The sequence below is a fragment of the Tiliqua scincoides genome, chromosome 3 (assembly GCF_035046505.1).
Source record: "Tiliqua scincoides isolate rTilSci1 chromosome 3, rTilSci1.hap2, whole genome shotgun sequence".
NCBI lineage: Eukaryota > Metazoa > Chordata > Lepidosauria > Squamata > Scincidae > Tiliqua > Tiliqua scincoides.
Window position 1 is genome coordinate 30,124,322 of NC_089823.1, and position 24,088 is coordinate 30,148,409.

The 24,088-nt window shown below is 44.0% G+C and overlaps 1 protein-coding gene across 1 annotated transcript in view; it reads left to right on the forward strand.

Moving 5' to 3' along the window:
• The window catches only part of ARHGAP31 (Rho GTPase activating protein 31), a 97,093-nt gene that overhangs the window by 50,220 nt on the left and 22,785 nt on the right, over positions 1-24,088 (forward strand). The window contains exons 2-5 of the mRNA XM_066621092.1: positions 13,463-13,565; positions 15,097-15,241; positions 20,604-20,686; positions 21,415-21,522. Of these exons, the coding sequence (XP_066477189.1) occupies positions 13,463-13,565; positions 15,097-15,241; positions 20,604-20,686; positions 21,415-21,522 (439 nt within the window). The remainder of the gene's footprint in view (positions 1-13,462; positions 13,566-15,096; positions 15,242-20,603; positions 20,687-21,414; positions 21,523-24,088) is intronic.

The following is a 24,088-nucleotide window of genomic DNA, read 5'->3' on the forward strand; positions in this document are numbered from 1 at the left end:
AGAACTGGACATTGCTGGAGGCATGTGGCAACCTCTCAAAGTTAAAACCTCTGTATGTCTTCCTCCTCTCTGCCTGGTATGGTGTAGTAAAGCAAAGAACAACAGAAAGTTTATTGGCAGTCTCTCTGTTCCAATTCCACCTTTGGCTGCTGCTTGTGTATTTGTGGGGAAAACTTTACAGTACCATCCTACCCATGTCTATTAAGAAGTAAGCCCCACTGTGTTCAGTGGGGCTTACTCCTGTGACTAGAATTACAGCCTCAGTGTACCAAATGCAAACCCAGAATTTTCTGGTGCTAAGAAGGATTTGTTTGAAAAATCATACTTCCTTTATAAAAAAATACTTGGATAATAACTTTCTGCATCATCTAAAGGATAGCTAGACTTCTGTACTGCTATCAGTTTCATCTTTCAGTCAAATATTAGGAATAATACAGTGCTCCAAGAGGCTATTAAGGAAGCGAAGTAAATGCGGTGCATTTTGACACGGTTGAAGATGATGAAGGAACTTGCTATGGATTTTATCAGGTCCTTGTGCCTTTTCAGCCTTTGAATCCTTCAGAACCACTTCTAATTCAGTTAGTGTGAAGAGTGATGTATCGTTTTGCGTCCACACTTGGCATCCCAATTGCCTCTCTCAGTTCAGCTTGCACCTCATGATTGATTTCCTTGTCCGCTTTTGTTCATGAAATGAGCAGTAGTCCTATCACCAGTAATTGGATACTCTTCCTTTCCTCAGGCTGGGATAGACCATTAGTCATTTGGACTTTCTGCCAGACCTCCTTGCTTGAACAGGTCAAATGTTCCAATGGTTTCAAACCATCTCTTTATTCTAATGAAGTTTAGGCATTGAACACAAGTTTCTGTAATGATGTTGGATTCTTCAAGTGTAACATTCAAGTGTGTAGGGTTGTGTAGGGTTGGAGGCAGATAATAATAGTTTTTTTTTAAATGAAGGCATTTTGAACATGAGATCGCTGCTTGCTCATCCCACATTCACCTCTGTTATTTGTTTTGTACGTATCTGTTTTGTATGGGAAATCTAGAAAAGTCCTGGGATGGTGGTGGTCTCAAAAATGTGTCTCCTCCTGACCATGTTGGAACATGCAGGGGAGTGGCAGTACAGGCGCTGAACCATGGCTGATCCTAGACATGGGTGGTATCATTTCTGCTGGCAGAGTTTGGAGCACTTCCTTGATCAATGCTGATGTACCAAGGGCAGGCACTATGCTGCTACTGTTGAAGGGTAGCACGGCCATAAAAGTATATATGTTTATCTTTGTGGCTGGTCATAGCATAATAACTTGTGCCACTATCCTAGTGGTGTAGGTAAACCTCATAGTGCAGGGTGTCAAACATAAGGCCTGTGGTCTGGATGAGGTCACAGAAGCTCTTTATCCAGCCCCTGCTATAACTGGGCTCTCCCAGAGCAGCCCTTTCAGCAGTGCCATTGAATGTATTGTTATTTTTATGCTGGTCAGTGACCGTAATAAAACTGAACTGGTCAGCAGTACCACCTCTGCCAAGGTTCTGAGAAGGAGGGACAGAAGGAGGCCTCAGAAGGTAAGGAGTGCTATGGGAGAAGAGGAGTGAGAGAGGTGCTGGGGAGTCCAGGTGCTGGGGAGTCCAGGTGCTGGGAGAGCCTCTGCCCTTTCAGTAATGTCTCTTCTGCTGCTGTCAGCCCTGCTGGAAGGGTGTTGGCAACCTTCAGTCTCGAAAGACTATGGTATCGCGCTCTGAAAGGTGGTTCTGGCACAGCATCTAGTGTGGCTGAAAAGGCTGACTCGGGAGTGACAATCCCTTCCACACCGGGAGCAAGTGCAGTCTGTCCCTGGTCTGTCTCCCTGGCTATGGGCCTTCCTTCTTTGCCTCTTTGCCTCAGACTGTTGGCCAAGTGTCTCTTCAAACTGGGAAAGGCCATGCTGCACAGCCTGCCTCCAAGTGGGCCGCTCAGAGGCCAGGGTTTCCCACCTGTTGAGGTCCACTCCTAAGGCCTTCAGATCCCTCTGGAAGGATGCTGGAAGGGTGACCCACATGATAATCAGGATATCCCATATCTTGAAAATATGACCAAGATTTGCATATTTTCTCTTGTATCATTTGCAGCTAATGAGTTTCAATGTGAGAACAAAGTTTTTACTTCTGGCCATCATCTGCTTCATGACATCACTTCCTACTTAATGATGTCACTTCTGAACCTGAGCAAGCACCATGAATGCTATTCAGCCTGCTGTATGAAACATGTTTGTAGTGTCATAGGGCACATTCCTAACCAGGTCTACTCAGAAGTAAGACCTCTTTTGTTCAATGGGGCTTACTCTCAGGAAAGTGTGGTTAGGATTGCAGCCGTAGCGTCATTATTATGTATTCTTTTTGAAGAGCATGGATGACAGGCACATTTAATCGCACAACAATATATGGTCCCATAATTGTCCGTACAGAGGCTTCCACAAATGCCGGACTGACAGTCAGTCTCATCTCTAGATCAATCAGGCTGAGCAAGGTGGCTGCCATGTTAGCCTGGGGAATTCAATAACCTCAGTGTCTTTGATGCTCTCTACATAACTGGAAATCTTTTGCAGAGGCTGGTATTTCTGAGTTGAGCTGTTTTGGATATATTATCTTTCTTTTATAGGCATTAGTGATAGGAAAGAGTCTCTGATCGCTTGTGAAAGTGAAACAACCCAGGGTTCACCTTGCCCTGCTTATTCCCATTCGCGTTTCAAATTTTTTTTTTATTTATCCCTTGTGTAGGCAAATGGCCCTCATGGAAAAGGTGACATGTGCTAACAGGAAGCCCCATTGCTTTAAGAGGAAGTGGAGCCTGACATCAACAGGAAGCCCTGTGCAGTCCAGCTACTACTGCTTGCAAGAGAGGGAGTCCTCTGAAACAATATCTGCCAGTAATTTAGAGCTAGCTAGACAGGAAATGAATATGCGCTGGTGTGTGTGTGGTAGAGAGGAAATGATAAGTGCTACCTGGTCTGACATGGAGCATAGATAGCAGAGGGGGAGAGAGGAAAAAAAAGCTTTGTTTTTCCTTATGATAGGTTTGAGCCTCTTGGTTTGCCAAATGGAAAACAAAGCAAGGAACAATTCACAGAGCATCACAGTGTTTATGGAAACCCAGGGATTATGGTCGGAGTGAAGCAAAATTTACTGTTCCAAACAGTACCAGAACTGACCTCATCTTGCTGTCAGGGATGAAAGTTCTGAAACTCTTGAGTCAAGACACTCGTGCAAATATGTTTCAAGTTATATATCTATTTAATGTTATATATTTATACACAATTTGAATAAAAATGGCTGCTTTCCTCATTTCCTGAAAACTTATTATTATTCTTAAATGTTTTATTTAGGAATAACCACTATTGGTTTTATTTTCTCTTTTCATGGGAGTCTAAAATTTGAAAAATTCATGTTTAAAATATAGCTCTTGCATATTGTTGTAGCAGGCCCTCCTAAATCATCATGGGGTTGAATGTTTGGAGATTGCAACTCCACAGAAGGGCAGTTGGAACCACACAGGTCTCTACTGCCAGGTGTACTGTGAGTATCACTTGTGGAGTCCAATCATATGGGCCTCAGTGCCGGTGGTAAGCTCGCACCGTCAGCTTTGGATGTTGCACTGGGTGTTCATAGCACCCAAGGAATACGTGGCACTGGTGAGGCCTGTGTTGCCCCATTAGTGCCTCCAAAGAGGCCCTGGACAGCGGCAGTGGAAAGGTGAGCTTCAGGAGGCATGGGAATGGGGGGGATGCTGGGAGGGTGGGGGAGGCATTCCTGGGTGGGGGGAGGGCGGAATGGCAGTGGGACTGGCCCAGGAGGGTTTAGGCCTCCCCCTCCTATCCCCTCCTATCCCCTGTGTTGGGCTCAGAAGCCCAACACAGGGCTTCTCCAGTCTTTCGCTGGCACAGACTTGAGAAACCCTGATGTGGTGTCTGAGGCTTTCCTCGGGTAAGGGAATGTCCCCTTCACCCGTGGAGACCTCTGGCAGCTTCTCAGGCCTTGCAGAATGCGCTGCTGTAACCCATGGCGCTGGGGGAGCATAGGATTGGGTTGCCTGACTGCACAGCTGGAAGTGTGGCAGATCCTCCATTCTCTGCCCCTGTTGGAAAACTGCTGATGAAGAGCGAAGAGAGGCACATAGGGAGTAGCAAGAAAATAGACAGTAGCAGCAGCACAAGATCTCTGGATCAGGAACATGCTTAGTGTTTGTGATTGAGACTAATGCCACCTGTGCGCATGCAGTAGTGACCCTTGGGGAAGAATACACAGTATCTGACACATGACCTTTCTTTCCTCTGTGGGTAGTTGCTGTGGAATTCTGTGGGTAGAGATTGTTCTGTTTCATGTGGTCCAGCTGCAGTCTGGGAAAACAAAAAAGCTCCTGGATATTTGCTTGGCCAGCAGCAGCAATGACTGGAGTACCTCACTTTAAGCAAGGGAGAGCATGTGCTCATTGCTATTGGCTGTTGCAGGAGAAAGCCAGCACAGTTTATAGCAAGGAGACATGAGATTTGCTGCACTTGAGGTATGAGATTCTTTCCCCATTGCTTTTCTCTGTGGGGCATACTGTCCTTGCATCCCCGGTCGGGATGGTGGAGTGGGAATTCCAGTTGAGTGTCTGTGTGCAAGTCCTCATGGGGCAGAGTATCTGTAATGAGAATTCTAAGACAAGTGTTAGCAATAGGAAAGTACGCTTCTCATATATCTTCTGAGGGTGCAAGCTGTTTGTGCACAGGCCTCCCGGAATGCTCAAATGCTCTTTCTCTATGGTTTCCATCATCAAAGTTCCTCTCTATGTGCAAGATAACAGGCCAGAGAGATATAACCCAATGCTGCTCACTTCCTGGCAGGAAGTTTGAGTACTGGAGTGGGAATGCTGTGATTTGCTACAGAGTTTAATCCATAGCCCAGTGGTACCCAAACTGTGAGGCGTGGCTCCCTGGGGAGCCACAGAAACCAGCCAGGGGAGCCACGGTATCCTTAAAAAAACAGCATATAGGATTGTAGCCATAATGGGGAGCCGTGGCCAATGGCCCAGTAGGTCAAGGTAGCTGCCCATTGCAAATGTTTGGGAACCATTGCTGCAGCCTGTACTCCAGTGTTTCTGTGACTGTGGGTCACGGTGGGTCATGATTTGGGCCCACCCACCCACCATTGTTTCTGCATCAAACTGATGCAACTGGAGGTCACTTTCAGGTTGTGACTCACTCCTGGAAGCCTACTCTTGCATTGTGCCGAGCTTGGAACTGCCTACAGAGGCCTCCACAGCCACTGGAATGCCTCTGCAAGAGAGTTCTGCATCCAGTTTCACAAACAGAACTTCTGGTTGCATTCGGAGGCACATTTTGGGTCTGAACGGCAGCCCCAGAGACCGAGGTGGGTTGTGGCTCCAGTAAATTTGAGAACTGCTGGTCTACTCTGTCATAACAGAGTGAATAAGGTGGTGAAGTGAGGAAATTGGGAACTTGGGGTATTGCTTTGCTCTTTATGGGTGCATTTAGATTTATTCTCCAGCGCAGAGTTACGCTGAGATTGAGGTCATCTGAAGTGGGTATAAGGTATGGTGTAAGCTCCTCACTGGTCCTCCTGCATCCCACCCACATCTTCACCCTGTTTTGGGGCATAAACTGATGGAATTGCACTGGTGTGAATGTACAGCAGGGTAGAATTTCATCAGCATCAGAACCAGTGTAGCAGGGGTAGCGCCATATCTTATGGTGCCCAGAATGATTTTTTTTTTTAAGCTTAGGATTGTATCCTTAAAATTTTGTGGAAGTATTTTTAGTCTCCCACGATTACATCTAAAAATAATCAAGAGCAAAATAACATCTGTCTGAAAACTCTGCAAAATCTATTTAAAGCTGTACAAGACACTGATTGGAATAAATAATCCTAGTTTGTTTTTTTTAATCCATGATGGAAAGTTTCTTTCAAGTGACTCTTCTCTTATGTAAATCAATTGATCATGCATCCTGCTCATTTAATCAAAGGTTATAATAATAACTGCAGTATGGTAAGACTGATGAAACATCAACTATGTTTCCTGGAAAAACAAAAGCTTTTGCAATGGCTTTTAATTCAACTGCCCCCCAAAATAAACAACTTGTTTGTCACTCATTTTATTCCATAAAAATGGCTCAAATATTCTTATTTCAGAGGCCTATGGAATGTGTTGATTTTTCTCCTATGTTGTGTGATTTTACGATTTTTATCATGAATATTATTGATCATAATTATGTTTACAATTTTCTCCCTTCTTTTTTTTTTTTTTTTTTTTAAATCTTCATGAAATAACCTTCCTTGGATGTATTGAAATATAACAGGGTGAGATACAAAGTGAGTTTTAAAAAAAATTTCTAAAAAAAAATTGTCACATGGCAATGAACAGGTAATCAATACGAAGAATTTTTCCCAACAATTACACACAACCACGTTTCTGAATAAGACCTGAATCCAGTGTGTCTGAATCCAGTATTTCCCTAGTGAAGAGCTAATCTGAGTTTGAAACATGCATGGCTGTTTATAATAAAACTAGTTACTCCTGTGCCGTTTTGCAGGTCTTGATTTCGTAAGTGGCAATACTTGACACAGAGATCATCCGACAACTTTAACATTAAATTAGACTTAGCACTGGCCTACCACTAAGGCAGGGCTTTTCAGACTGGGGCATCATGACGCCCCAGCCTGTGGGCGCTGGCCTCTGCCCCTTAAGGGGCGGGGCAGCCTGGAGGCAGGGAGGAGGCAGCACTTGGCTGCTCGCGCTCCACTTCCGCTTTAGCAGAGGCATGGCGTGATCGCTCCGCTTTTACTTTCACAGCTGCAGAGAGTCCTGCAGAAGGTCGCACCGGGCTTCCCGCACCCAGGGGGGCTGCAGGAGGCTTGGATAAGTGCACCCAAGCCCCTGCAGCCCCCTGAGCGGCGCAATCCTGGGAATCGCGCCACTGCCTTCCCCTCGCCCCCACTGCCTCCCCCCTGCTCCCACAAGCACTTACAGTGGCTCAAACTCTCCATGAGAGTTTGAAAACCACTGCACTAAGGGGAAGCAAGCAAATAGGAGCAGTTCTAGTGGGAAATTGGCACCAGAATAAAAATCATAAATAGAAGTGATATCTTTTGAACAGCAAATTGTTTCTGAAAGTCCAGGAAGTATCACTAAAATACCCGAGTCTGTATGAGGTCTCTGAGATTAAACTGTGTCTTGCTGAAGAAGCAAACACAGGGCTGATCAAATAAGCAAAAGACAGTTTGAACAGGCTGTTTGTTATAAACCCATGACAGAAGTCGACAGGCTCCATCTGATATATCTGAAAATATATACTGTTCATAAGTCTTGCACGCGTGCACCCTGCTCTTTATATAATGAGCTAGTAAAAACACATGACTAACAGCCCAATCCTATCCACACTTTCCTGGGAGTAAGCCCCATTGACTTTAATGAGACTTACTTCTGAGTAGACACATATAGGATTGGGCTGTAAATATCCTTCAACCCATCCATTCTTAATCTATAGGTAGGATCATTCTAGAACCTGAGCAGAAAGAACACTGCCCTGTCATTTACAGTCAGTTTATATCAAAGTAAATTATGTGTGGCAGAAGGCACACATGAAAAGCAAGTCAAAGATGCACAAGGGGTATAACTAACACCTCCACTAGATTTAGTTGTAAGTATTCTAACAGCCCAATCCTATCCCCTGCCATGTTACAGCATGCAGTGGTGCCAATGAGGTGCACACTGCAAGCTATGGTGGGGGTGACGGCAATCAGGTAGCTTGGATGAAGTAAGAAACATTATTTGCTTACCTCTCTGTAGGCCTCCTGATGGTCTATGGGTTTTTTTGCACCTATACCTGCTATACAGCTGATGTACATCAGAGGAAAGCAAAGGGGAGAGACCAGGCAAAGAAGAGGGGATAGGATCCTGGCATAAGTCACTGCTGCCAGAATGCACCCGTCCCTCCCTGATCCACTCCCACCCTCTCCTGATCTGCCCCAATCCTCCCCCTGCCCACGATACCCCTGCTGCTGACGTACTGGGAGCATTGCAGCCCGCGTTCTGCGGCAGCATGCGTCTGAGGCTGCAGACAGTTTGCGGTGGCAGGTTGCGCTGGCCCAGCAATGGCACAATCTTCATGCTATCCTTGGACTGTGCAGAACGTTTGGTCCACTATTGCACTATGTTCCATAGGATTGGGCTGAAGGTTTCATTAAAATGCATCAGATCCAAAGAAAGATATAATTTGTGCCAGAATGGGTCACAAGGGGGACAGGTGGTTCCCTAAGCACCTCATCTCTCCTGCCCCCATTGCTGTGCATGTGCTGGGATTCTGGTGGAGCAGCCTGCAGAGATAGGAGTGGAACCGAGTGACAAATGGGGACAGCACCTGATGGATCAACAGCAGTGCTTTACATTTCCTAGACACTCAAGTGACGGCTCTTGTAGGGCATGGAAGAGGGGCTTGTAGCAAAAGCTCTCCTCAAGCCAAGCAGAGAGAAAGTAACATGATCTTGGCTCTTCAAACTCCTCTTCCTTTGTAGTCTCTGTGCAAGCAATCATGGGATCTACCCCTGAGCATAGCAACATGTAGAGATGGGCAAATTTTTAAAAGCTATCTTCTGAGGAAGTCAGGCTGCGATCGTGTATATACATTTTCCTGGGAGTAAGCCCCAATGAACACAATGGAACTCACATCTGAGTAGACATGCATAGGCTTGTGTGGTCAGAAAGGGCCTGAGGTCTTTAGAAGATCTTTCATCACGTTTCCAAGCCAAAGCCCTCCAGAAGTTCCTCCCCCCTTCTCTTTGATTTCAATTAATAAGGCACTGTTTAAAATTTGCCCTAATAAAGCTATTACCACATGATGGCTTTTGGATTTTTTATAATGGTTTAACATGGGTACTTAGAATTGTGGTGCTGTTGCAGCAACTTCTCAAAGGAAGCATGGAAGCTTCAAAAGAAGGATTCACCCGTTTGATGTTGGTTAGCTATCTCCCTGTTTAAACACAGGTGTCTGGGTCTTCCGGTAGCTCATTCATCATAGCCAAAGTCAATATTGGCTCGGAAAGGCTGGCATTTGTTATTTTTTCACTGGTAAAATTGAATGTAGTGCTGGTGAGAGGTGTTGGATTGACAGCCTATGGAGACTGAAGGCCTTTGTCTATAGATGGCTCTGCTCGCACAGTTCTGCTGACATGTCTTCTGTTCTGGCCCCAGAGGGTTTCTCTGGAGGAAAAATGATGTGTGGAGGCCTTTGAGCTACCATCCTTTGATTTAATCCTGCCAAGGAAGTGTGAATCTGGAGTGGGCAAGTGTGTACGTAAAGGGCAAAATAGGTGCCCAAAATAGGTGAATGTGGTCTTTTCTTGAGCTGAATTCATTTTAGTGCAAAGCAACACCAGTGTCACCTATTTATTATGAACTATCTAGATTGTTCTTCAAGTTATACTTCTGTTGCAGAGGGGCTCGAGACATGTTGGATATGTGCTGCTGCTGTTCCTTCTTCATAAAGAGATGGACTTTACATGCAAGAACTGCAAAATTAGTTTTGAGCAGTACAGATATTTCCCCCCCCCCCCCGATGATAAGTAGTATAGATCAGATACTTAAGTTTAATTCACTCAAGCTCCCATGCTTAGGAGGTTTGCTTTTCTATACCTAGAGCAACCTGCTGCATTGTAAAAATGAATTAATTGTAAATACATGCAAACTGGCAGAAAGTTAATAGGGCGTAATCCCCATGAATGTTGTGTACCTAAGTGCGTGCTGAATTTGTGTCTGCTTGATTATTGAGATGGGCCCTTCCAGGGTAGGGTAGTCATAATCCTTACCCCACTATGAGAAGTGAGGTAGATGTTCTCCAGAGTTAGGCCCTTCTTCATTGTGACACCACATCTTAGGAAATTCCTTCCAAGGAAGATTTGCCTTATTTTCTTTTTCTCACCAGGTGGAAACCTTTGCTCAGGCCTTTAATAATTTGTGGTTTGGGCTGAATTGTTGCACTGGAAATGTTTATCTGCTTGCTGCTACTTTCATATTTCATTGTATTTCCACTATTGAGTCTGATCTGGCTGAAGACCAGCTAACAAATCATCTAAATAAACTTAAGTCATGTTTATTCTATCAGTCTGTATTTATCATGTCGATTCCTTGTTGAACACTTAAGGCTGCAATCCTGTCCACACTTACCTGGAAGGAATCCGTATTGACCATAATGGGACTTACTTCTGAGTAGACATGCATAGGATTGTGCCCTAACCCCCTACCAGCCACCTCTCAAAAATTCAGAAGTAGATATGTGAAAATTTCAGCTGCAACTTGAGCTGATGCAATAGATATTATGTGTGATAGATGCCTGTTTTATTTTGTTGATATAATGAGGGAACTGTGTATTGCCACATGTGCTGTAAAACTGATGTATATCACCCTGATACAGTAAAGTGCATGAGAGAACGTGGACATAATGTCCTGTTCGTACTCCTGTTTCACAGTTTCTAATACAAGGTTCTTACATCAAGATTATCATCACTCTGGGCTATAAAAGTTAAATCTATATCTTCCTGTAAATGTACCTGTCTTTAAATTTGGCATTTTGGCTGAACTAGTTTTAAGAACAGAGGCCTGATTTATAGAACAGGATTTGGTGTTGATCAGTACTTAACCACTCAGATGTGACAAATGCAAGCTGGGGGAAAAAACAAAACTCTGCTTTGTATCTATCCTGCTAATTGGGTAAGAGGCACTTTTTCAAGTGGGTGCTCCTCTTTTATTTAGCAGGGGGAGAGTATCTGGCCCTCTTCACCCCAGCAGTGTCCTTTCTAGTGGCTGTCTGCTGGTGTTCTTCTGCATTTTTTTACATTGTGAGCCCTTTTGGGAGCTCTTAGTTATTTGATTTTCTCTGTAAACCGCTTTGTAAGCTTTCGTTGAAAAGTGGTATATAAATACTGTTAATAATAATAAGTCACCCCCCTCCTCACATTTTTCCCCAGGCCACATTGGTTTAACTTGCCTTCAGATTTGTAACATCATGATAGATGCAGTATTGCTGATGGTGGCCATGAGGACTAGTCTATTGGCCTATAGAAAAATGTAACTGTCTCACCAGCCTAAACTAGGCAAAAGCACCTCTCTCTATGGCCAACATCTAGGTGCAAAGATGGGTCCACAAATACTCCCAAGGGGTGAACCTGCTTTTCAAGGGGAGTACAACGCCTTCCAGGAGAGATTTAAAGTTCATAATGTGGATTACAGATCTCCTAACCAATAGCACCTCTATCTTGTCCAGATTTAATTTTAACTTCGTTGCCTTTGTTGCCCTTGTCCAGCCCATTACTCTTTCCAGATAGCAATTTAGTACTTGCACCAGTGGCGTAGCTAAGGAGGTGCAGGGGGTAGCAATTGCACTGGGCAACAAGCTTTAGGGGGGCAGTAAGCTGAGCTTGACACCAGTGGCCAAAATTGTGAAAAAATATTGATGACATCCAACTCCACATTCCCCGATGATGTAAAATAATGTGGTCTATGTGACTCTATCCAAAAGTGGATAGGATATCTTCATATAAAGGTTTACTAGCACAGAATGTTGTCAAGCTAGTAGGGCAACATGTTGATGATGTTTCAACATGTTTCATGCAATTCTTTGGTTCTGCATAGTTCAGGAGTAGTTCTAAGACCATTGAGCACGATTTGGCTTTATTATTGTCAGACTTGAAGAAGACGAAAAGTGATATTCTTGTGTGTTTTTGTTGCAACACAGGTTTTCTCCCCACTGATGTGTCTCTCTTTCTTTTGCATCTGCTTTCTATTGTAGTTGTAAAATGAGGACATTCTGGCTGCCTGGCAGAACTAGGAGGAACTGTGTGACACCAGCTGTCTCTTCCAACTTCCAAGCCTCCAGTATGGTTTCAATTATAGAACCAAGGAGATTGGGACATCCAGCCCCATCCCTCTTTCTCCCTCACACACAAAAGTTTTCTTTCCTCTCTCTCTCTCTCTCTCTCTCTCTCTCTCTCTCTCTCTCTCTCTCTCTCACCACCCTTCTCAAAAAACCTGAACATTTAAGCTTTGCTCTTTAGGATTTCCAGTCCATACATGCTGTTAACGAAAAAAGAATCTCATTGCAAAATGTCAATCTAGATCTGAATCTTCATTTCTTTCATGATGAATGAAGACAGACAATTTGGTTGTGGTTCATTTCCACAAAGGCTACTGCGGACAAGTTAGTAGAGCAGAAGGAAATTATCTTAGTATCTATCAGGTAGTTACTACTATCTGAACCCTACCTCTGGCCAGTGCTACCTTAGGTGTCAGTGAGCAAATTGACTGCTGAGATTGTGCTTCTGCTGAAAGAGAACTTTTTTGTGCATTGTGCTCATACAGTCACTGCATTGAGGAGCTTGGCTCTGCAGGAAATTGATGCATAGCCCTTTCATCTCCAGGGAATTGAGGTCAAGACTGTAATTTTTGGTCACAAGTGAAATGAGTCCCTGGTGGATGCTTGCTGACATCACGAAACCACCGTATAGCCTGACAACATGGGCTGTTTTCTATTTAGTGGAGTTCAAGGACTAGGACAGCAGGAAATAGTACGCGTAGAGTTTGGGGGAGGGACTTGGCTACTGCGCTGTGGGAAGTGTAGGCCAAGCTGGAATGCCAAATTGGCATTGCACGTCAGGCCTGAAGCAAATGGGAAAGAAGGTGGGTGAGGGATGATGAAAGTAAACCCTCCATGAATTGGCAGCAGAACCAAAATAACAAAGGTGTCTCCAGTCAAGTTAGAGAGGAACAGCTGAATGGGAGGTGGAGAATTACCGGAGAGAGTAGCAGAACTTTGGCAAATTCTGAAATGAAGCAATTCCAGTCTACCAACAACTCTACTATGGATTGTAGAATCTGTGTCCTCTGTACCTGCCCAGTAAGGCATCACTTGAAGTGGGGATGATCCTAGGCTGTACCGGGTCTGTCCATAAGGTCTCTGATGCTTTGATGACTTTAAGTATACATAATGTATCCAGGAAAACACTGGGACTTCCAGGGGATCCTAACAGATACCAGTAAGCTATTGCAGACAGCTTTTGCCTGACTTGGATCCTCAAAATCCAGCAAATTGTTTGGATGCTGTAACACGGGTGCTATAGTTGTCTTTGAATGTGGAGGTAGGTTCAGCATAGCTTTTATACAAGTTAAAAGGAAAAGACATCTTTAAGTTTCTTTTTTACATGGCACAGGTAGGAGGGTGCCATCAATACCCTCCTGTTGCTTGCCCCACTGATGAATTTACAGCACAGGCTGTGCGTGTTAATCTGCAATTAATCTAGAAATTAAGTTGCACCTCTCCTCCTCCTCTATTTGTCATTTCTGTTCCATCATAATGATCATCTTGCCTTGCTGAAAATGGTGATTCACACCCTGGAGGAAGATCTCCCTTTTACCTCATACTCTTTTGTCTATCATTAGTTCCCCCAGTACTGAAGAGCTGCGCAGAGTTCATTGAGACTCACGGCATTGTGGACGGCATCTACCGGCTTTCTGGAGTGACATCCAACATCCAGAAATTGAGGTGAGGTGCATTTAAACTCACATACAGTGAAGATTCAGGGATGGTAGTTGATTGAGTCATCACAACCTAGGAATACAGTCATTGAGCCTGGCTTGTTATTAAAGAGGTGGCAATGGGACAGTAAAATGGGAGAACAAATTCAAGCATAGCCATGAATCTTTTGCATAAATAGAATGATAAAATTATGAGTTTATCTACATTAAAACATTACATCTACATTAACATCTACATTAAAATCACTTTGGAACCAGAAGTGGTTTGGAATCACTTTTTTTAAACATTCTGAGACTTGAGGAGCCCTGCGGAGGGCTGAGCAGGACTCCCCACAACTCCTGGATGTTGCAGCTGCCCTCTGTAAGTAAACACCCTCCCCCTTTGCTCCTGTTAGCGAGGCGATCCTGGGGATTGCCTTTGCTCCCTTTTCCGCAAAGATTACCTTGGGAGTTTTACTCCCAGTTTTCTCCCAGGGAGAAGTTTCAGAACCCCTGTTCTATCCTATGTGACTTCAGACTATGGCAATACAGCAGTGGATCCCAAACCACAGTGGATCCCGCACCACAGTTCCTGAGGGTGCTGTGGCAAATTCACAGGAGCGCTGCAGAATGCCCCTAGAACCTCTTCCCAGCTCTCCTTTGTGTGTCACCATTTTGGATTGCACGTGATATCACGAAGTTCAAAATGGCAGAATCCGAGAGAACTGGGAAGAAGTGCCAACTCCAAAAGAATGGTACTGTGACCACAGTAACTTTGGGAACTGCTACATTACAGTAATCAGCACATCTGTGAAATTCCCCCCCCTCCCCGCACCTCTGATTTTGCTCCAGAAAGCACATTTTAGAAAGCTGGCATTAATATTTTTGAACCTATTGTTTTAAAAGCTCATTTAATTATTTGGGGGGGGGGGTGATGTACCTCAAGGTTTATCCACAGTTTATAAGCAGCAGGTCGTGGGTTTGAACCTTAGGTTCACTCTCACTCTCTCATGTCAAATCGACTCTGTAAATAACAATGTACATATGAGTGTTTGTATAGATTATAAACCCCACTTGTACAGTTTGCCTGAACCTTAAAAGGATGGACAGATTATCCAAATATACTCACTTAGATCTCCATTCATTCTTCCAAATGTTCTACCTGCTGAGTGGAGAAGTGACACAGACTGCAGGGTAAATCAGTCATAGAAAATACACAGTGGGGCTGTCTGTGAACCAAGCCTAAGGACATTGCAAAGTTATGTCCTATAGCTCAGCTGACACTTATAACATACCACTTTTTGGAAGTGACTTTTAAAATATGTAAATTATGTGAAACTAGACTGATGCAGAATCTATACAGCCCCCAAGGTTTTGATAGGTTTCCATGGTGATGCTTGGTGCTGAACAGGTTCCCCGTCACTGAGGTAACACATTAGCAGATCTTAGCCTCCCAGTTCGTATTTTTCTTTTTGCTTTTATCGGTGACAAAAGCAGACATAAGTTGTTTCTATCTCTTATTCACTCACATCACTATGCCTTTTTCTCTGTCATTTTAGGCAAGAGTTTGGCTCGGACCAAAGTCCAGACTTGACAAGGGAAGTTTACCTCCAGGACATTCACTGTGTGGGATCACTCTGCAAGTTATACTTCAGGGAGCTGCCCAATCCCCTCCTCACTTATGAACTTTACAAGAAATTCACGGTGAGATGTTTTCCATCTTATTCCTAGCCAAGCACTCAAAAATAAATTTTTATGTATTTTTGTTCCAGTTTCCTCACATTTTGTCTTCATTTTTTATTCTCTCTGCACTTTAATCGTTGCTTCTTTCTAGGCCTTAATCTGAATTGGGTTAAAGCCCTGGAACCTCATTTTCATCTCTTGGCCCTGGTACATATGTGATAACAATGCCTTTGTGCATGTGCAGAGTGCATTCCTCTTGCCACTGCATAGCTTCAACCAGTTCTCACATGGATTAGGCTTCGCAGGCTAAGGTCATGTCTTTTAAGCCCACTTTTGCCCAAGGACAGGGTAGATCCTGGATGACAAATGGTTGAAGTCTATTGAAAAAGGTAGCAAACTAAAAACAATGATTATATTGTTATAATGAAAGTACTACCTGTAATTGGTTACTATGGATGTATAGAAAAAATATTGGACCCATAGTGAACCTTAGTGGTTCAGTGATCAGGGCAACATTAAATCCACTCACCTTTCTGGTGTTGCAGCTAACCCCTTCATTCCCAGGTTAGGCTGCAGTTACTGACACCCCAGTCCTATTGGGCTTCACCGCCTTATGGCAGTCTCAAAAAGTGCTCCTGCAGATGTAGGTGGGAACTGTGCAATCAGAAATCTCCAAACAGCTTTCATTTAAAATGAAGAGGGGGGAGAAATCTGAATGAATATTATATGTATGGCTTTAGCTCTAAAACTAGGAGCAGATTGGAAGGACCAGAGATCACCCAGAGGTTCTGTGGTGAAAGTCTACACATTGCAGCTGTCCCCAGATTCTAGAATAAGCATGGATATAATGATTTCTCGGTAAGCTATATTGGAATTGCAGAAGATCTGGCGAAAAGGTAGATGTGGTATCAGCAGTGGCCCCTTTAAAGGTAAGGCCTGGGCTTCCAGGGAGTGTGCTGCACAGCTGCAGCCACTTGAAGGCAATAAGGCCCTCAGGGATATAAGGAGCACCTGAGGCAGGAAGGGGGTGTGGGTAGCAGAAGGAGGAAAAGCTTGAGGAAGGACAGACGAGCTATGGACTAAGGAATTGATGGTGAATGGACTTTGGAGACACTGGAGCTTGCTGTGTGGCTGCTGTGCCCAAGGCTTGCTGAGGACCAAGGGGCTGCTGTAGTGGTGGGAGGCTGCTGGCAGGAGAGAGGACCTCTGCAGGTTGAACAGGTGAGCTACCCTGGAGGTGGGGTCCAGCAGAACCAGGGTCATTCCTGGGTGAAAAAGAGGTGCTAATTAGCTAAATGTGGGCATAATTCTCCAGGCAGAGCTTGGATTGGGATTTGGCAGGACATAAGCCTACTAGAGGCAAGATGCCAACGAAAGCACCACAAGAGATGCTAGTGTGCTTGGCCAGAGTGATAGCTTTGAATCTGAGTCCAAAAGTCTTCGCAGCCAAAAATGTGCTGAGTTGTTTGCCGAGTCCAGTGAGATTCTTGGTATAAGAGCCAGTGTAGTGCAGCAGCTCAGAGACTGAGCAATGAATCAGGAAGTTCTCAAGTTGCATCTGGCCTCTGCAGTGAATTCATTAGGTAGCCTCAGGCAAGCTACTCCATACTCCTGCTCCTTAGTGTTTGGGTGACTTTTGGGGCTTCCACAAGGTTAATAGGGGCATAGTTTGACCCGCTTGCTGCTTCGTTTGGTCCTCTCGTTTGTACCCATTCTGTCATTGAGGTAATTTCATCTAAGCACAACTCAACTATGCTTGCCATGGGAATCATTAGGGTTTCAGAAGTGGTATTCAGATATTGCACATAAGTATATAAATAAAAATTTTTGTGTGGAATTCCCCTTCCATAGGGCAAACTCGGCATACCCCTCTATTTTTTAATGGCAGCTTTATCCTGCCATTTCTCAGTGTCTTTCAGGGCAGCATTCATGCTATGCTATGCTTCCCCTGTGTCTCATTTTATATTCCCAATAACCCTGTGAGGTAGGCCAGACTGAAAAAGAATGACTTACTCCTTGCGTGAGCTTCAGGGCTAAATGGGGCTTTGAATCAAGTTTTCCCCAGCCTAAGTACAACACTCTCTGCCTGCCACTGTACCATGCCACTCCCACCCCTCCCATTTCTTGTGCACACCTTTATATCCTGCTTGTATAGAACTGAAAGTAGGTAGATTCATGGAATGCACTACCATTTCCAAAAATGCCTAAAATATACGAGGTACTGCACATAGATAACACGCAATGCTCATCACCTACCTCTGGCTGTCCAGTGCTGCAGTCACGTTGCCCTTAGTCTGCAAAGTACCCTCTGCCTGACTTTTCCTGTTCTTGACAAAGTGATTATTTCTGCCCACTCCATCTGTAGGATGGGATTAATCATAAGGACCCGCCCCACTGGGTTCTCATAGGAATAGCGATAGTTAAGCAGTAGAAATAACGAGCTGAATGGGATACTGCAAGATGTTTGTGGGAAGCGGAATGTAAAACATCCGCCTAACATTACAATTACGTTCCTAAGGTGCTTGTTACTGGATGTATTTACAATCTTACACTGTACATATTGCAGTACTTATCTGCAGCAGTCTAGTTATGAGGGTTAATATTTAGAATGATGTAGGATTCTGTTTACCTGCATCCCAACTCCCTTTCCAGGAGAGCTCGTTGAAAGTGTAGGTAATTAAGCCAATGTTTTTTTTTGTGTGTGTGATGTTCTTAAAAAATGATACATTGTTCTTGGTGTATGTTTTAGGCTTTTCTTTTCCTCTCCTTTGCCATACCTCCTTTCTAACTAACAGACCAGGTTTTGAACACAGCAAAAAGGAAGATAGTTAGGAAAAATAGAAACGGGTTTACTGCTATAAGTGACAGTTGATTTTTGCAAGTCAGAGTCTATCTCTGAGTAGTTTGTTCACTGATACTAGCAGCATAATCCGATGTACAGTCAATTCTCATTATCTGTGCACTTCGTTCTTGAAAATTCATTTATTCATAGGAACAAGAGTGTTGCTCATGTTGTGACATATGCTGCCCATTCTTGGCTATCCGTGGCCATTCTGAGGCTATCTGAGGGCATCTGCCACCATCCTGAAGCTACTGTATTTAAGGTGGCCATTCTGAATTTTCAATGGCTGTTCTGAAGCATTTGGAAGCTATCCATGGCCATTTTGAAGCTATTTGCAGTCATTCTGGGACTATTCAGAAGCTATCTGCAGCCATCCTGAAGCTATTCACTGTTGGCATTCCTGACCAGATTAGCTACATCTCCCCCTAACCCCACTGGTCCCAAAGGATAAATGATTCAGTATCCACTGATTCATTATCTGCAGAGTATTCCAGGAACCAAACTCTCCTGGATAACAAGAACTGACTGTATTTCTACTCAGAAGTAAGTTTTTTATTTCATTGTCCCATTGATTTCAGTGGGACTTATTCCCAGGCAAGTATGTACAGAATTGCAGCCTCAGAGTTCTGCAAACTGGGCTGTTTCTTCTCTGATAAGTATTACACTGCATGAAGCATTGGTTTGACTTGGTATAATGCAGAATTTCCCACTACTTTGTTATAAGGGGAGTGCTAAATTAATTTAATAACCCCAAAGTATCTGCCCACTGCAGAGTGGGGGCAGCTAATCCCACAGCTTCAATTGAATAGCGTTGATCTGTAATTATAACCAGTGCAGAGGAGCAGCAGAAATATAAGCCCTCAGGGGAGATGACCTGAGTCTCTGCATGAGTCACCAGTCTGCTTATTTTCAGCTGGAGGATATGCATAGAACAGCAATCAGTGCAGAGATGCAGTGGGCAATTTCCCTGAGGGTGGGCAATTCTGCAGCTTCTCAGCATGTATGGTACATCTCTGAATGTGGGGTGAAGGGGGCATGAAAAAAGCTTGGATGGTGCTGCAAATGATGCACATCCTAAATAGTAAAGAGTGAGCAAGAGTAAGGGTTGGGCTTGCTTCTGACTAATTTGTTTCAAATAGTTTCATTCACCACAATCTCTGAGTAACAGTACAAACACAGGCCATTCATAATACAGTAGTAGAATTTGATTTACCAGAGTTGGAAATGTATTGTAAACAGTTTTTCCACTGAATTTTGACCTGTGAATGCTCACTGTGGGAAACATGATGCTGGACTGAATGGTTTTGTTTTTTTTTCCATTTCTGATTTAGCAGGCCAATGATTCATCCTGCCTAATATTAATACTGCTTCCTCCGCATGGCCAGTTTCTCGGAAGCCATGAGCAAGGCATGATGACGACAATCTTCCTCCACTGTTTGCCCTCCAGTAGTTGGTATTCAGAGATAGCCAGTTTCTCCACATGGAGGATTTATCATGGCTAATGATAGACCTGTCATCCATGAATTTGTGCATAGGCTTCCTCTGGTATCCATGCGGATTACGTTCCTGCCCCCTGCAGATATCTGAAACCGTAGACAAGGGGAATTTTATCTCCACAGTTCCCTGTGGCCCCATGCACCCCATTACTTTTGTTTGGCTTCATTAACATTTGCATGAAGTTATAAGTGTCTCTTGCTTGAACAAACATGATAAGCAAAAAGCTTATAGCAAGCAACCTGCACCCTAGAAGGGAGACTAAGAGCAAACGTTAACTTCCTGCTTCCTGTTCACTCTTGGTCTCCCTTCTAGGCTGCAGGTTGCTTGCCTGCTTGTCTTGCTATAAACTTTCTGCCTACAGTATTTGTTCAGGCAAATACTTATATTTATCACTTCATGCAAATGTAATAAAACTAAACAAAGGTAATGGGGTGCGGGGGCCATGGGGAACCACAGATAACTAGATCCGTGGATACCAGGGGACACCTATGATTCCCCTCTAAAGTCATCAAAGGGTCAAAATAGACATGACATCCAATGTAATCTTAGATTTCTGTCTTCTTTCTCTCTCTCTTTCTCTCTTTTTAAATAAGGCCAATAGCAGCTTCCCTCCTGGTACAATTTCATGGGTAAGACTTTCATCAGGAAACCAGCGTGAAGAGAAAAAGTTAAATACCCCTCCCCCTACCAAACACACATTTGGGGGAAAAAATGTAAAACATGGAAATTCAATAAATATTTCAAGTTGCACCTGGTTGGACCCTAAGCCAGTGGCTAGCTATCACTACATCTGATGCCAATGAATTCCATACAGTACTGGGATGCAATCTCTCTTATTTTGTTTTCCAACTGAATCTCTTGTCACATCCCTTCATTCCTATACATTTTTATTTATTGGTAAGTTTCATTTCTCTGTTTTATGTGCTAATTTGGTAGGGATGACTTGGGCACTGCAATCTCTGTTTTCAGGCAGGTGGTAATTTCTTCTTGAAGCTTTTTCCAGCTCTAAACTCTTTGAGTCTTCTCTTGTTCATCTCCCTGCAGGAGGCAGTATCTTGCTTCCCGGAGGATGAGCAATTGGCCCAAATCCAAAATGCCATCCAGGAACTTCCACCATCTCATTACAGGTAAAAACAAACCAACAAATGACAACCCAAAAAGTTAGCTTTGGAGGCAGTCTCAGTTATGATTCTGGTGGCAGAAACATTCTCTGAATTAGAAAAATGGCCTGTGGTTCCCCTCCCCCGTTTCTTTATTTGCAAATTGAGAAAGTGCTAAGCATTATTATTGTTATGTAGCAGAAGAAATGAAAAGATAGTACCCTGGCCCTAAGAGGCTCATAATCATTTAAAAAGCGGGGCACACCAGCAAACGACCATTAGGGGGATGCTATGCTGGGATGGATATGGACAGTCCAGTCCCCCCCCCCCCTTAAAAGGTGCCTCTTTGCCCATTTGGCAGAGGATAACTGTTTTCCATGCCAAATCTGAAGGACTACTCTAGGACTAGAGAAACAGGAAACCCTACAGACTCTATCAAACTTTCACTCACCTTATGTTTGGGAAACCATATTGAGAGTAGGAATTGGTTCGGGAATGACTTGTAGCAGACTGACTTCTGGGGGAGAAAGATGGCTTAAGAGAAGCCTTGAAGCAGAGCAGGAGGAGTGAGTTTGGTGCAAATAAATCAATGGCAGGGGCAGAAGATCTTGACTCTATCAGGATGTTTCATGAGAGACTTGTAGCATCCTTGTTCTGAGTACAGCTAATAGGGTGAGATATGGTCACATGCATATGGCTTGATGAGAGGATCTCTTTCTTTCTTTCTTTTTGTCTTATTAACAAAACTGTTGCAGGACACTGGAATACCTGAGCAAGCACCTGACTCATCTTGCCTCTTTCAGCAGCATGACCAACATGCACACCAGGAATCTGGCTTTAGTGTGGGCGCCTAACCTTCTCAGGTACAGTAGGAGCCCATCTTGTTTCACTGCACAGCAGAAAGGACAATGAGGACCAAACCAAATGAGACATTAAATGCTTTGTTGTCAAGCTGTAAACTCATTTTTACTTTAAAGCAGCAGCAGTACTGGGCCCTGATGCTGTCTGGGACTTTGCTGCAATAACACTTTAGGGGCCCCAAAGCAGCTCAAAGTGGGATTTTGAATAAGAAAAAAGCAGGAAGGTACAAGATCAAATACCCAACCTTCATGTCCTGATCGGGTCCCTGCACAGTTGCTGTTTTAAAGAGAAACACACACTTGCAACTAGAGGATAACACAGGGGTGACCAACCTTTCAACTTTAGGGCTCCTGAACTTTAAACAATTGTGTAAAAGAGGGAATTTCAGTAGGTACAGCTTGTCATCTCACAGGATAGCCATCCCTGGGTTAACACATGTTTTCAGTTTGGCCCTGAGCAAGTTTATCATGTGTGATGTCAGTTTAAGAATGAAGAGATGCTGACTGAAGTGATCCTACAGGAAGAGAAAAAGCAAAATCCCAAGGATGGGCCAACTCTCTGAATCTTGTTCCCAGGCTACCCAACTGCCATCTGCAAAGCGAAAGCCCCAAACTATTTCTTATCCTACCTTTTCAAAATACAAAACCAGAACAATACCCAATCTGCTGCTTCATCAAAGTTGTAGAAGTGGTTGCAGGATATGATGGGTCTGTGGGCTGCATTGGAACTGGGAAATATAGATTTTTTTTTTTTAAGTTTCATACTACAGTAAATAAGCATTGGAACTGGGGCAGTGGTTCCAAGAAAGTACCTTGGCAACTATGTTATTTGCTTAGCCTAAACTGAAGCTGCATCTTAGGAAAATGAGTATATGTGATGTTTAAGCCTGGATATGCTTCCCTAGAAATGAGAACCCTCTTTTATGCACAGCGGAATGAAATAGCTCTTTGCAAAATTCCAGTTGATTCTGAAGAGGCTGAGCAGTAGTAAGGAAAGTGGGCAGAGGAAGATGTTATGACTCAACAAACATGCATTGAGGGCCCTAGGAATACTAAACTTGAGTTGTACAAAAGAACATGGAGCTTGGCCTCAAGCTAGTTGCAAGGGGATATGGGCTGAGATGAGCAAATCCAGCACGGCTTGACTTAAGTCATGAATCTCTGTCCCCTTGAACTCAACCCAAAAATGAGTCCTAACAGGTGGACTTTCCAAATCACCCAGAGCATTTTGGGAACTCTAAAAGACTTGAGTTCCAAGTCTCTTCCATAAAAAAAAGTCAGCTGCAGAAAAGATGGAGCTGCTGGTGTGTGTGTGTGTGTGTGTGTGTGTGTGGGAATATTTAAATACTCCCCTGATGTCCCCATCTCCTCTGTAGACGAGGCAGAAGGAGGTGCGACAGACTGCATGAGAGTAGGGACAGAAGTGGCAAGACAGAGGAGGGTCAAGCGCAGCAGCTGAAAGGCTTATCAGTATGACCCAATCCTTTGCAGCTGTACTTAGAAGTAGTCCCATTGTGGCCAGTGAATGAGCCTGCTGGAGTCATGCCATGACTTTCCCCTGGCTGGTTAGGAACTGCCTCCCCCCCCCACACACACACACACCTTATTTCTTCTCATCCATGGGAAAAACTTTCATCACTGGTTCCTTCAGAGAGCCCACTCCTGATTCCCCCCCCTTCCTGCTTGGTGCAAAACCAAAACATTAACCCTTCCTTGCCTCCTTGGTGGAACTTCCCTGCTGCTCGGCTGGTCTGAATGATGGCCCCATGAGGCCTTTCACACCGCAAAATAAAGTAAGCAAGCACACCCAGACAGACAGACTCTAGTCTGCATGCGTGCGGACTCATTTCTGAGTCAGTAGCCTCAGACGCACGTCAGTGCCAGAGACATTGACATGCCAGACTTTAATGTACAAAACGTGTTTTGGCAACTTGGACTCACCTGACTTGAGTTCACATGCTAGAATATTAGCCATTATTGAAACACTTCCATTTTAAAGCATTTTTTCCTAATTCAATATGCTTCCCATCAAATCAAAGTTAAGTTTACAGCTGAGTCACAGGTCACTCATACTTGCTAGGGACTCATGGATTTCACTATGAGCAAAATCTGTGAGTCCTTGTTACAACAGAGGCAAAGAACTACCTTATACCTTCTTTGTTCATCCCGCTTCCTGAATATCCGTGGTGATTCTTTGTGAAGATTCAGGAAGCAATGAAGTGGCCAGCCCAGGAGGAAGCCCAGGAGTATTCTGTGACAAAAAATATTAGGCACATTTGCAAAGATGCATTAAAGTGCAAGTTTCACAGGAACTGTTTCAAGCCCATTGTATTTAACCAGATCTTGTGCAAGAGACTTCCCTGGTGAATTGTGTCCATAGTGTGTGTGTGTGTGTGTGTGTGTGTGTGTGTGTGTGTGAGCAATTTTTGACCCACTGATAAAGATAGCTAACATTGGGGAGCTTTGGCCCATGTTGGCAGGTAAGCCAGGACTGGGGTAGTGGTAGATGTGCCAGTAGGACAAAAGGAGTATAGATTCCAGCTGAACCACTCTGAACAAACTACTTCAT